This window comes from Thermobia domestica, chromosome 12, assembly GCF_964235325.1.
Source record: "Thermobia domestica chromosome 12, izTheDome1.hap1.1, whole genome shotgun sequence".
Taxonomy (NCBI): Eukaryota; Metazoa; Arthropoda; class Insecta; order Zygentoma; family Lepismatidae; genus Thermobia; species Thermobia domestica.
The window spans coordinates 148,062,941-148,077,200 of record NC_137465.1 but is presented as its reverse complement, the minus strand read 5'-3'; the positions used below and the strand labels follow the sequence as shown (position 1 = coordinate 148,077,200).

At 39.8% G+C, this 14,260-nt stretch overlaps 2 protein-coding genes across 4 annotated transcripts in view; both read right to left on the bottom strand.

Annotated features, from left to right (window-relative positions):
- The window catches only part of LOC145666724 (uncharacterized), a 36,180-nt gene that overhangs the window by 19,032 nt on the left and 2,888 nt on the right, over window positions 1-14,260 (bottom strand). The gene's annotated exons all lie outside the window — the stretch shown is intronic.
- Window positions 5,676-8,628, bottom strand: LOC145666723 (uncharacterized). Of its 2 annotated transcripts, none has more exons than XM_081734244.1 (2): window positions 7,881-8,628; window positions 5,676-7,847 (listed from the first exon to the last, which is right to left on the bottom strand). In XM_081734244.1, the coding sequence occupies exons 1-2, from the start codon at window positions 8,295-8,297 to the stop codon at window positions 5,799-5,801; spliced, it is 2,466 nt and encodes an 821-aa protein (XP_081590370.1). In that variant the 5' UTR covers window positions 8,298-8,628; the 3' UTR covers window positions 5,676-5,798. The 2 variants fall into 2 exon arrangements, with proteins under 2 accessions (XP_081590370.1, XP_081590371.1); XM_081734245.1 differs by having other exon boundaries at window positions 5,676-7,814.

The following is a 14,260-nucleotide window of genomic DNA, read 5'->3' as shown; positions in this document are numbered from 1 at the left end:
GAATGGGTAAGTCCATCATTGCATTACATACTCTCTTCACATATCATGAACAATTCTACATACGTTTGGTTTAGGAAAAAAAAAAAACATTTTGAAAATAAGGACATTTACTACCATCACCACATGAGCCTTGTACTACACAGGTATCACTTATTACGGCTGTGTGCTACATGCTTTACTTTCTTTTCTTAGTATTCTCTCTTCAGATACCGTTGTGGAGGTGGGGTCAGCGCGGAGGATTTATACCGACAAGGTGACCTCCCTTGTATGAGCTCAGACCTCATCCACTTTGATTCCCACAACAAAACATTTTCCTTTGAGATAATACATACACTAGATACATCTACCTGAAAAGAAAGTACACTTAACGTAGTCCCTAGCCTAACTATCTAACTAACTTAAACTAAACATATAAAATCACTTTATTCAACAGATTAATAATATAGCACACACCCTGCCTCTTACCGAGGACGTATGGGACGTCGACCATTCAGCTCTACTTTAGTATATTGTTAAAATTAAAAAAAAAAGTCTTAAACTATGTGCTTAAAAATTCGAATTTCTGGTTTCTGGTAAAAGGAATTCAAAATACACAACGAACGTGTTATTGCTGACGAGCATCTCCCATTGCCGATAGTTGCAAGCACCCTTATTATCAATGTGAGCCGAAACTTTGTATACATTTTGTCTCATCATATTCAAACTACAGTGAAGGTGAGCACAAACCAGAGAATGGATTTAATTAGGTAATATAGCAGTACGGAAAAATAATAAATTAAAAAAAAAAGAATATATGAGATTACATATTCAAAATATAATTTTGGGGGTGAAATGTATGTTCTCGAGAGTACACACATTTCTTGGACTGTTGGTAACAAACATCCACACTGAAACTCCAAAAGAACAATTTTTACCCCCCTCCATTGAACGAGTGTTTTACGTCACCTCGCAGATTTTGTACATTGTATAACTTAGGGAAAACTACGCAGCGTTTAGCACATTTTATAAAACATCACAACACTAAAAGAATAAGCCATGACGAAATCCGATAATATAGAAATTTTGCAGGTTAGTACGTCCGAAAACAACTACTTGGATTTTCTGCTTACACACTTATTCGTTTATTCCCTCCATGGAAAATAGAATACTAGTTCCTCTCCTACCTGATTAGTCCGGGTTTGGTAATTTTGAAGAAATAACTTACACCACCGCTATAACTGAGCGGTTTTTCGGTGTTCAAAAAAAGGTATGGGAATCCTCCTTCGAATCCAGGCGACTGAGCTGCACCAACACAATGGCTTACGTCAACCACTCACACCCTGACGTATGAATTTTGCTCTCACAACTGTAGCTTCATCGTCCATTGAGCACAGCAAAACACTCTCAGTATACCCAGACTGCCCAAAGACATCAAAGGTATCAATTATTTTGTGTCGTAACCTTTAAATACTTCTGTTTTCACGTTTTTTTTTATGGACGGAGATTATCGTACGTCCATCACTAAACACCGCTTCCGGTAAAGACAATGACAATGGGAAGAAGATCCCTAATTGGAGGTTCATTGTGACGTAACTATACGATGATAGGTGTATCTATCAAGATCAAAGAAGCCGAAAAATCTCAACCACACCTGTGATTGCGGAAGATCCAATCACAGATAATTTAGATTAAACAAAGGGATGCTCCAAGAAGCTACTATGGCTGACTTTACAAATGAAAAATTTTAAAGAAGATTTTTGAAATAAAAATTTTGAATTCTTTCGAAGATCCCCAAAGCCAAAAATATGAAAGAAAATTGACTGGAAAGGACTAAATACGACCAGAAATTACCTTATTTCCTAAAATAATATTATATTTTAGCTAAATATACGAATAATTATTCAATGTAAAGATATTACTATATATTTCCCTCTAAATATACTAAAATCATTAGTTCAAGGAACTTAACGCAAATTTTTGCGGTCTACTTCAAATCAAGTCATTGATTAATTATATATTAAAAATAAAATTTTAATAAATATTAAATTCATATATACACTGGTTGCCCAAAACTTCCGGGCCATGTTACATTATACGATGTATAAGGTAACATCCTCCGGGAGCTTCGGAAAAAAAAAAACTAACTTAGAAGTCCTAAGTTAAGCTCCTTTTTTTTTCTCTAACCTAACATTTTATTCATAAAATACACTAATGCAATGCAATCAATATAGGAAATGTTTGGAAAATTTTTCAGAGACCTTAATCCTAACAAAGAATTTATAACTACACTAAACGAACGAAAAGAAAATTGGACACAAAAATAGACTCAAAACAAACAAAAATTACCTTAATCAAAATTTAACCTACGATTCTCTTTCCTTTTTTTTCTCGACTATGTTTTGTTTCTGTTCAACCTCCCAACAGCTCTCTCTTCTTTTCTTCAGAGCATCGAAATAATTTGAGATTATCGAAACTCTGCGTGCCAATATTTTCTCCTTTTAAACTTTGTAATCTCGCTGAATTTCTAGTTATAGCGGAAACAATGTATGGTCCCACATAGGTATCCATAAACTTGGCAAATATTTTCTTTGGTATCGATGACACGTGATGTGTTTTAACCATTACCAATGAGCCTTCAGTAATGGTATCCTGATGTTTCTGCTGTTTACGTTCTTTCTTGGGCACCGTCGCTGGACTAGATATGACGAGTTTCTTGTCTTCACTGACAGGAAGTGACTCTTTTGGCCAGATAAAATTCTCCTTGAAGCTCTTGGACGCAGAGTAGCATAGGAAACGCTCTGCCGGTGTGCATCCAAGTGCATCACACCAGGAATGGTTACACAAATCTTGGGCGGCTTTTAGAAAGGTACTCCATTTGGATTGATTCTCGCTACAATAGAGGCGGAGAATGCGGTGGAGGTCACGATGTCTGCGTTCGATAATGCCATGGGAGGAAGGATGGTATGGCGTGGTAAGTATGTGCTTGATTCGATGTTTTTGACAAAATTCTCGCCAGACGCGCGACAAGAATTGCGGACCTTGGTCACTCACCAAATACTTAGGATAAGGTAGTTGATAGTAATATCTCTTCTCGAGGACAGCCACAATCTCCCTCGTGTGAGCCGTCCTAAGGGGGAAGAAACACACGAAGCGACTGTAGACGTCCAGGATAGACAAGATATACTTATAACCCTGACTCCTAGGAAGGGGCCCGACCAGGTCGAGGCATTGTTTCTCGAAGGAAGCAGAGGCCTCAACATGGCAGGGTTCCTTTCTGATCACCCTGTACGAGTACTTAGTTCGTGCACAAGGAAGGCATTCTTGAATATACTTAGTAAAAGTCGCACGCATACTTTTCCAGTGAAACATGGCCTTAGCGAACGACAAACATCGCTTCACACCAAAATGGCCTTTGTTGTGAATCGCCGAAACAATATTTTCCACCAAGCTGGCAGGAATGACCAGCAGCCAAACAGAATTTTGAGAATTTCTAATATAAACTAAATGATTCTCCACACGTATCCTGTCATTGTCTCGAGAATCCTTCCAAATGGCGTGTAGCTTTCTACAATACGGATCTTTCCGCTGTTCGCGTCTCAGTTCCGCGACATCCAAGAGGTCAGCGTCCTCCGCGGTCAAAAAATTTATAAAATGATCCTCTTCTGCCTCAGGAATTTCTGGAGGATAACGGCTCAATAGATCAGCGATTTCATTGTCAGAGCCTTTGATGTGAACAAACTGCAGATCGAAACGTTGCAGTTTGAGCAGAAGACGAGTAGTTCGAGCATCGAGATTTCTCAAACTAAAAGCATATGTGACTGCAGCATTGTCACAGTGGACCGTAGTCCGTCGACCCAAAATGAAGTAGGAGAACTTCTCGCAGAGGAAAAGAACAGCTGCCAATTCTAACTGGAAAACTGACAAGGAGGCCTCATGCGGTTTTATTCGCCGACTCGCGTACGCAATAACCTCCGGGTCATCCTGTCCCGGGGGAAATTGAGCCACGTAGCCAGCCAATGACTCCGCAGAGGCATCACTGAACAGATGAAAATCCAAATTGAAATCCGGTTGAGCAAGAGCAGGAGGACTACTTAGAAGTTCTTTTAGGTGATTGAACTTTTCTAACAACTCCGAAGAGTATTCTATCTTCCGGTCCTTCTTAAGAAGATCGTAAAATGGAGCAGTTAAACCTGCGAAGTTTTGAAAATGTCGCTTTCGCCATCCCACGAGGCCAAGAAATCTCCGTAGAGCCTTCTTAGTTCGTGGAAGGGGAAAGTGACGGATGGCCTCATTACTTTTAGGATTTATTTTTACAGAAGATCCTGAAACAAGATGACCAAGAAAAGGAATTTCGAATTTGAAGAAGTTGCATTTCCGAAAATTGAGAGAAAGATTAGCCGAACGAAGAGTGTTGAAGACCTTTTCTAAATGCTGGAAATGTTCGTCTATGGAAGATGAAAAACAAAGTACGTCGTCCAGGTAAACTATAAGAAAATTTTTGAAGGTTTCTAATCCAAAAAAGGTGTGCATCACAGACTGGAAAACCGCTGGTGATGATTTCAAACCCATTGTTAACCGAGTCATTTGATACTGACGTCCTTTGTAAACAAAACTAACATATTTGTAAGAGTCTGGATGGATCGGGACACTATGATATGACTGCGTACAGTCCAACGAGGTGAAAATGGTTGCACCACTGACTCGCGCGATTAGATCGGAGATCGGCTCGACCTGAATCTTTGGTGCAATCACACGCTCATTGATACCACGCAAATCAATCACGGGCCTTAGCTCTCCAGACGCCTTACGCACAATATGTACAGGGCATCTGTATGGTGAAGGACCTTCCACGATAATCCCAAGTTTTACCCACTTATCTAAGACCTCCTCAAACTCTTTTTGAAGATGAATGGGTACAGGATACAACTTTCCTACCACCGGGAGGTCGTCGGAAAGCTGTATTCTATACGGCTCGACCTTTATGATACGGGGATTCTCTGTGAAGAGACACCTGAATCGAACTAATAAAGAAAATAACCTCTCCTGAGAATCCGAATCGAGATCGGTTCTCTGAGAAACAAAGTTCCGAAGTTCCTCCTTCGTGACCGATGGCTGAAACAAAGAGTCGTCCTCTTTATCTGAAGTTAATTCGGCGACAGTAACCTGGCAACAATGCTGCTGTTCCATGTCAATAGAGATGGTCTGTCCCGAGTCTGACTGAAGCAAAATTTCTTTAGACTTACAATTTAAAGAAAGGTTATACCGAACGAAAAACGGAAATCCTAAAATACAGTGTGCTTTTAATTTCTGGACAACATAGACTGGGACTTCAAACACACAACCTTGGATAGTGAAGTTTAAGATCTGGAAACCTTTAACTTGGAATGATTCGTCTCCTGCAAAACCTTTTAAAGAGATATTAGTTTTCGGTCGAAGTTTGGCAGAGGGATAGATCTCTTTTATTCGCCTCCAAGCATCTCCCGAGAGCAAATTCGTATCCGCTCCAGAATCTAGGATACAGACCAAAGATAACTCTCCTACCGAACAAGTTAGAGTGGGTGAGGGATAGGATAAGAGAACACTCCTTTCCGCACTGGAGTCACACTCCCTCTCGTCTATCACGAAACGAACCGAGAACAGAGGCGTGCCCGATTTGTTTCCCCGAATTCCGGAAGTTACCAAAACATCTAATTTTGAATTTTGAGGTTCGAAATTGACTACTGGACAGGTTGATGCCAAACAAAAATTTTGATGTTCCGTTATCGGACTTTCTTCTTTTTGGGGAGTTGAGGAATTCATATCGCAGTCCACACTCTCCCCTAATGAGGGCTGCGACATGCATTTCCCGAACTATTCCCATTCGCTTCAGATGACTGCGCCATCGGCGGCATGAACGTCGTATACGGTGAAGGCCAACCAGTGGACATAGCCATGTTCACCGCTGGGGAAGGAGTGGATGTGGGAGTTGCCACTCCTCCTCCAGGAGGCAAATTCGGCATGTATCCCGGATAGGCTTGTGCTCCCGGTATGTGGTTCGAACTCGGCGCGCACTGTTGGGATGCACCTCGATGACATCCAAAGTTCATTGCTCCCGATTGGTAGTTAGGATTGGAAACATATGGAACATTCTGGTTTCCGTTCCCCCAGTTTTGCCTTCGGTTGTTGTTGTGCCAGGGTCTTCTAGCCTGAAAATTTCTTCTTCGACCTCGGTTCCCCAAGAATTGATTGCCATTTCCATTTTTCTTGGCATCACCATTCTTCTTTACTTCGTCCTCCTCCGTCTGCGACGAAGTGTCTTTAGTCTGTTGCGCCTTTCCGTTCTTTTCGGTCTTTTTCCCAATCTTGGCCTGCCGAATGTGCAGACGCTTAAATTTCTTATCTGTTACTGGTTCCATAGGTTCCGGATGACCTTCTATTTCGGCTATCTTAACAATCAGATGCTGGATATTCTTGGGCTCCACGGCTCGCAACAATCTAGCATCTCCAGCTGGCAGACAATCTAGGACTATTTCAATGAGTTCTGTCTCATCTGGATGTTGTGCCACCGCATAGTATTCGGCTATGACCTTCCAGGCAAAGTCAGTTAGCCGGTTATACTTGGACCGGTCAAATTTCATTCCTTGTATGAATTTCTTCTGCAGGCGTTCCATCCTGGCCGAGAAGTAGTGTTCCTTAAATAGACGCACAAAGTCCGCATAACTGCTGATGTCTTTGCAGACCGTTTGGTACCAAGTCTTGGCCCCAGCCGACAAACAACACGGTACCAAAACCATGCGTTCGTATTCCGACGCAGAGATTATCTTAAACGCCTGTTCTAAACTTTCAAGAAAAGACCTGGCCAAACCATATTCTCCAGTGAAGTTTGGTAAGTGATTTAGCTCCGACAGCCTTAAATTTAACGCCCTATTTCCAGAACATCCCTCATATCTGCTGGAATTCAGGGGAGAGTTGCAGCCAATCACAGGGCTCTTTGCATTATTATGATTTTGTCCAAAATTCGAATAAGAAGTATAATTTGGTCCAAAAGGTAAGTTGCTTGGCATCGATACCACTGCGTGACTACATACTCCCTCCGGAATTCCAACAAACGAAGGAGTCCTATCTGCAACAGTACTGGACACTACATGACTTAAGCTACATACATTGGAAGTCGAGACCGAAGCCTGAGACCACGTCAATAAAGGATTTAAAGCCCTAGAGGCAACCTGACCACTCACGATATCCCCACAGGCGGGACTGGAATTGTTCGTAACCAACGAATGTGAATTTAAGTCAAACGGCCAGACATTCTTAGTGTGAACTCTGGTCGGCTGACAGACAGAGACTGTCACCGTTGGGACAGTACGAGTCTCCCCAACCGAAGAGACTGGTACATCCACTCGGGTGTCAGAGTCTGTTCCGTCAGAGTCAACCCCGTCACAACCAACAAAGTCACGTGACCGCTTGCGACCGGCACGACCTGGTTTACTTTGCTCCTGATCCTTCACCAAAGTTTGGATCTTAGCCTCGAGTACGTCATAAGATTTCCGGGTGCTCGACTCGAGATGCGATAGTTCTTTAGCGAGCTGATCACATCTGCGATTTTGCTTTTCTACTGACAACCGGAGATTCTCCTCAACGGTGTCCACCCGCGTTGTTATCGTATCATGAAATTCCCCCACCGAAGTGTATAAATCGCGAACTTCGTTACGGAGGTCCGATACGTCCTTGTTTACATTTTCGACTCTTTCATTTACAATTTGCTCCATTTCCGACTTTAACATATCAAATTTTTGATTCATCGCGTACAAATTATTATCTACCTTTTCAAATCTTTGGTTCATAATACTGTCAACCTTTTCAAATTTTTGGTCCATAATACTGTCAACCTTTTCAAATTTTTGGTCCATAATACTGTCAACCTTTTCAAATTTTTGGTCCAAAGTTAAAGTTAAAGTTTGACTAAAACGTTCTAACATTTTCGCAAGGTCTGTCACGGATGCAGGGGAACCTGCAGTTCCGACACTCTCTCCACCGTTGTGTAAGAGTTTCTCTCCCGTGTCGTGCGTCGCGGTGTTCCGTTCACTTCCACTTTCCTGTGACTTGGAAAGCGATTGCACAGTCAGCTGTTTGGCCACACACGTTTTACAAAACCAGGGCTCACTACACTTATTCAATTCTTCTACCTGCTCGTCGGTTATATCATAGCACTGTGCATGCACCCATCCAGAACAACCGTCACAATACACACTGAAGCCCTGTATTTCCTCACTACAACACACATATTCATCCGGGCTACGGGATTCAGTACTTGACCTGCTACCAGCAGACATCTCCATTTCATATAAATTGTTTTCCCCAAGTTACACATATACAAACTCAAGAGTGACTACACATCGTTCAAGGAGTCGTTTGTCACAACAGTCCCCATTACATTACACTGCTCTTTCAATACGATTCACTTAGCACTCGCGAAAGATTGAAATAACAGATCCTGGCTGTGGAACGCCAATTTTACAAAAAAAAAAAAAGTCATATAAAATAAATAAATAAAATAAAAATGTAAAAATAAAAAAAATAAAATAATGATGATGATACTGATATTGTGTTTCTGTATGACGTTCACTTTCCTTAAGACTATGATTGCGTGAATGTGTCACTGATTGCTGAACGCGAACCCACCGGGCCCAGACGGGCAAGCTGTCAACACTCACTGACCCATCCACTACACCAATCATCTCCGGAAAGTAGAACTCAAATCGTCCCAAAATGTGAAGATTTCTAAGCCTCCCTCATTCTCACTCGCAGTCCAGCATCCCGATCCGCAGGTCATAGCCTGCATCCCATCAAGAGATAAGGTTACAAACCACAACCCGACAGAACAAGACACTGACCCAAGAGTGAAACTGACGGTGAATGCTTCGAAAATCTAAATGTTTGTGTTTACTAACCCAGATAAAAAAAAAAAATTCTCGAATCAAATCTAAATCGCGCAACGGGATGGAATTTCGGAAAAAAAAATGAATGCCAAAGTGAATTTAGTTGATCTTATTAACGAAGTGAAATTTCCTGGCAGGTCTGTGATTCCAACCCCGGTCACACTAAGTGAAATCGATTCTGTGAGTTTTCAAGACGCTATATTTACTTTCGTTACGTACTGCTTTAAACACTTTACTTTCTGAGTACCAACAATACTATTGAAGTTACTTTACGACATAGTTTTAAAATAATTAGCTTTGCACTGGACAATGAAAGATTTTGTTTCGACTCGCACACTTTATTACACTAACTTTCTGTATGATAAGAAATAACAGGAGAATACATTTAAAAAAAAAAAAAAATCGCAAAGGTTGGAAATTGAGGAAAATTCTTGACATAGCTGAATGGGTAAGTCCATCATTGCATTACATACTCTCTTCACATATCATGAACAATTCTACATACGTTTGGTTTAGTCAAAAAAAAAAACATTTTGAAAATAAGGACATTTACTACCATCACCACATGAGCCTTGTACTACACAGGTATCACTTATTACGGCTGTGTGCTACATGCTTTACTTTCTTTTCTTAGTATTCTCTCTTCAGATACCGTTGTGGAGGTGGGGTCAGCGCGGAGGATTTATACCGACAAGGTGACCTCCCTTGTATGAGCTCAGACCTCATCCACTTTGATTCCCACAACAAAACATTTTCCTTTGAGATAATACATACACTAGATACATCTACCTGAAAAGAAAGTACACTTAACGTAGTCCCTAGCCTAACTATCTAACTAACTTAAACTAAACATATAAAATCACTTTATTCAACAGATTAATAATATAGCACACACCCTGCCTCTTACCGAGGACGTATGGGACGTCGACCATTCAGCTCTACTTTAGTATATTGTTAAAATTAAAAAAAAAAGTCTTAAACTATGTGCTTAAAAATTCGAATTTCTGGTTTCTGGTAAAAGGAATTCAAAATACACAACGAACGTGTTATTGCTGACGAGCATCTCCCATTGCCGATAGTTGCAAGCACCCTTATTATCAATGTGAGCCGAAACTTTGTATACATTTTGTCTCATCATATTCAAACTACAGTGAAGGTGAGCACAAACCAGAGAATGGATTTAATTAGGTAATATAGCAGTACGGAAAAATAATAAATTAAAAAAAAAAGAATATATGAGATTACATATTCAAAATATAATTTTGGGGGTGAAATGTATGTTCTCGAGAGTACACACATTTCTTGGACTGTTGGTAACAAACATCCACACTGAAACTCCAAAAAAAAAAAAAAAAATTACCCCCCCTCCATTGAACGAGTATTTTATGTCACATCGTAGATTTTGTACATTGTATAACTTAGGGAAAACTACGCAGCGTTTAGCACATCATATTGGTGGACATCACCACGCCAATAACATAACACTTACTCCAATCCGAAAAAGGTTAGAAATTTAGCATGTTCTCACGTGGCCAAAACAACAGAAAATTTTGATGCTATCTTCTATAACTTACTTGGATTCCATGGGAAAAATATAGAATACTTCTCTCCCACGTCTGAAGGTTGTTGTTATTTTACACCAGCTCTCGAGGATGGAGAGCCTACCTCGGTGCACAAAAAATCAAATCATCGGATCTGACATCCATGAGTCGACAGTGAAGATGGCTTTTCCCCCAAACCACTTTCGGTTCTGACGTGAAAGATTTGCTCTCACTGCAGAAAATCCTATGTCCGTTGAGCACAGCAACCTACTCACTGCCTTCCATATTATGTCCACAGATATCAAAGGTATCAATTATTTTGTGTCGAAACCTTTAACTAATTCTCTTTCACGTTTTTCCTATGGACGGAGATTATCGTACGTCCATAACTTAACACTGCTTCCGGTAAAGACAATGACAATGGGAAGAAGATCCCTAATTGGAGGTTCATTGTGACGTAACTATACGATGATAGGTGTATCTATCAAGATCAAAGAAGCCGAAAAATCTCAACCACACCTGTGATTGCGGAAGATCCAATCACAGATAATTTAGATTAAACAAAGGGATGCTCCAAGAAGCTACTATGGCTGACTTTACAAATGAAAAATTTTAAAGAAGATTTTTGAAATAAAAATTTTGAATTCTTTCGAAGATCCCCAAAGCCAAAAATATGAAAGAAAATTGACTGGAAAGGACTAAATACGACCAGAAATTACCTTATTTCCTAAAATAATATTATATTTTAGCTAAATATACGAATAATTATTCAATGTAAAGATATTACTATATATTTCCCTCTAAATATACTAAAATCATTAGTTCAAGGAACTTAACGCAAATTTTTGCGGTCTACTTCAAATCAAGTCATTGATTAATTATATATTAAAAATAAAATTTTAATAAATATTAAATTCATATATACACTGGTTGCCCAAAACTTCCGGGCCATGTTACATTATACGATGTATAAGGTAACAACCTTTCTCTTTGTTTGTTCGTTTGTTTCTTCTTTATTTCTTTTTGAGCTTTCTCCTTTCTTAGGTTTTCAAAGTATGCTTTGTAGTTACGGTAAGCAGACTTAGCAGATGTAAAAAGCTTCTGAGTAAGTGGAACCAGTTCTGGCCTATTTCCGAATTTCTTCATTCCAGACATTATATTTAACTTTGCATTAAGAGTGCTCAAAAACGTGAAATATTCAAATTCATCAACTACTCTTAAGAAGAACATACAAGAAGCATAACATAAGACGAACATGATGAACCACACAAACACACTCACACAACGTTGAACGGAGCGTTAACTATTACGAGAGAAAACTAAAAGATTATTATGATAGAAGAAAGAATAGACACAGAAGAGTTCTCAACCCCACCTTGAGAGCTTAAGCATCCACCAACCGTCCACTGTGCTTTAGAAAGAACAAAAGCTGAAGTGAGAATAAAGCTGACTGTTTCACATGTGGCAGCAAGTTCTGAAATTTTCAGAAGAGTAATGAGTAACAAATTTCTGCCTTTTTCCATTTTTTTATATTTTTCTTAGAAAACTGTCAATGCAAAACATAAATCACACGAAAAAGTCACTTTACCTCTCAAAAAAGTAACTTTTAATGACAAATTTGAAAAAGAGTAACTTTCAGTGACCAACTTGAAAAAAAAATGTAAATTTTAGTTTAAAAAAGTGACTCGCTATGAGTTCTGTTCCGTTCAATGAATTTACGTGAATAAAAATATACTTTACAAAAATTAAGCTAGCGCCAAATGTGTTCCTGCATAACTCGAGACTCAGTCTAAAAAATATATAATTCTTACTTCGATCGATCTCTTCATTTCTAAAAACGTCTTGACTACACCCTAGTAACGTCCGTTCGTTGATACACCACTTGCAGAGCAGGCTCGAAACCAGCCACAGAGCTTTGGGGTCCATGAATATGTTAGTAGGAGTCAACTCATTAAAAAATCTCTTATAAACATCTAAATTGTGCTTTTGTACTGAGCTCTGGACTGGACATGAAACATTTAGGGAGGGCCAGGCCCTCCTTAGCCCCCTTCTGGTTGCGAGCCTGTTCCAGAGTAGCACTTAACTGAATCTGGTGTAGCCTTATTACTATATTGTCTCATTTTTCCTTATTGAGGAGGAGGTAGGTGAATGACCGCTCAAGACGTTGCCAATTTCAGTAATCTGCATCTGTCCATCAATCTCTTTTCTCGGAAACGACCGCGGAGCCCAGGAGGGTAGGTACCAGCGGTCTGTTTTGTCAATTGTTTCCATCGAAACACCGCCCGAAACAATGAGGTCATGTGCTTCTCGAAGTCGTACATGAGAACGAGGTCGCTTCGCTTCGTATTTTGAAGTGAAATAAATAAATAAATAAGAATATTGCCTTCTTTCCTAAACGCTAAACCTTTTTTAACTTGATGCAGGGGCGTCATTTAGGCATTTGCCCCCCCCCTGAGTTTGAGATTTATATAGATTTTATCAATAGAGTAGTAGTAAATGAGTGAAAAACGCGAAATTTTACTTATATCGAGGGATTTTGCCCCCCCTTCCCCAAGCAAAATCTGAAATGACGCTCCTGACTTGATGTAATAAACAACCTATATGATACTGACTGATACAATTGGATTTGGAGGAGTATTCCTTTTCCATCCAGGGGTGTGTGTAAAGAAATTTGGAGGAGTGTTAGGGGGGTGTTGGGGGGGTGTAGATTACTCCCTGGTGGGGTCTCAGGGGGGCGTTTACCGGAACCGGCTTGGGAACCAGACAAATTGACCGAGAGTTACCAAATTTTAGTCACGAATACCTTGGTCTAGGCTCCAGACCAAAGTTAAACGTTTTTGTCGAAATTCGAACCAGGGGGTCTCAGGGGGCGTTTACCGGGACATGTAAAAGTAGTAGAAAATGACCGATATTTATTTATTTATTTAACAATCACCAGATACAGCTCAAAGGCCATTTTACATTGGATATCCAAGAACATTAGCAATGGAAAGGATTTGGGAAGGTATCGGCCAGGGCCTGTTTAGTAGATGCCATTCCGGCATTTGCCTGGTAGGACTGAGGGAAATCCTGGAAAACCTCAGTAAGGATGGTAGGCAGCGGGATTCGAAGCCACGACCTCCCGAATGCGAAGCCAACGCTCTACCACTTGAGCTATTAGTGTCGAATTCATATTTTCGCGGTCGCTAAAATCAATGGTGAAACTCCAGTCGCATTAACTTCCAAATTCACGCTATTCGGCTCCTGGCCGGGGGTCACCTTGGGGAGATACAAACATACATAAAAGTAATCCAAAATGACCGATATTAGTGTCAAATCCATAGTTTTCGCAATCTCCATTTCCTTATGTAGAAGAAAAAGAATAAAAAGACCGTAAGTGACCTAAAAGTTACTTTAAAATATTAAAAGATTACCTGAAACTTCAAAACGGCAAAAAGTGTCCAAAAGTTGACCCTAAAAATATATATTTTTAGAACCTAGAGTTGATGGATAACGTTTATATTTGAACTTGCCTTGTCCTATGCGTAACAGAAAAAAGTTGACTTGTCAACAAGATCCGGGCCCTGATAATAACTAAGCTATACATGGTAGTAATTGATCAGTATCTTATTACATAAATAAATAAATAATGAATAAAATGTTACAATAAGTTGAAAAAAAAAGAACACTTACCTCCTGCGTAGTACGCCCTGCAGAGTAACATATCATAAACAGTCGACCAAAGTATAGAATAAACCAAAAGCAATTTAGGATTGTCGCTTGTGCTCTAAATTTTCCTGTATATACAACCGCAGATATTAGAAAGTAGAGTGTTAAAACAAG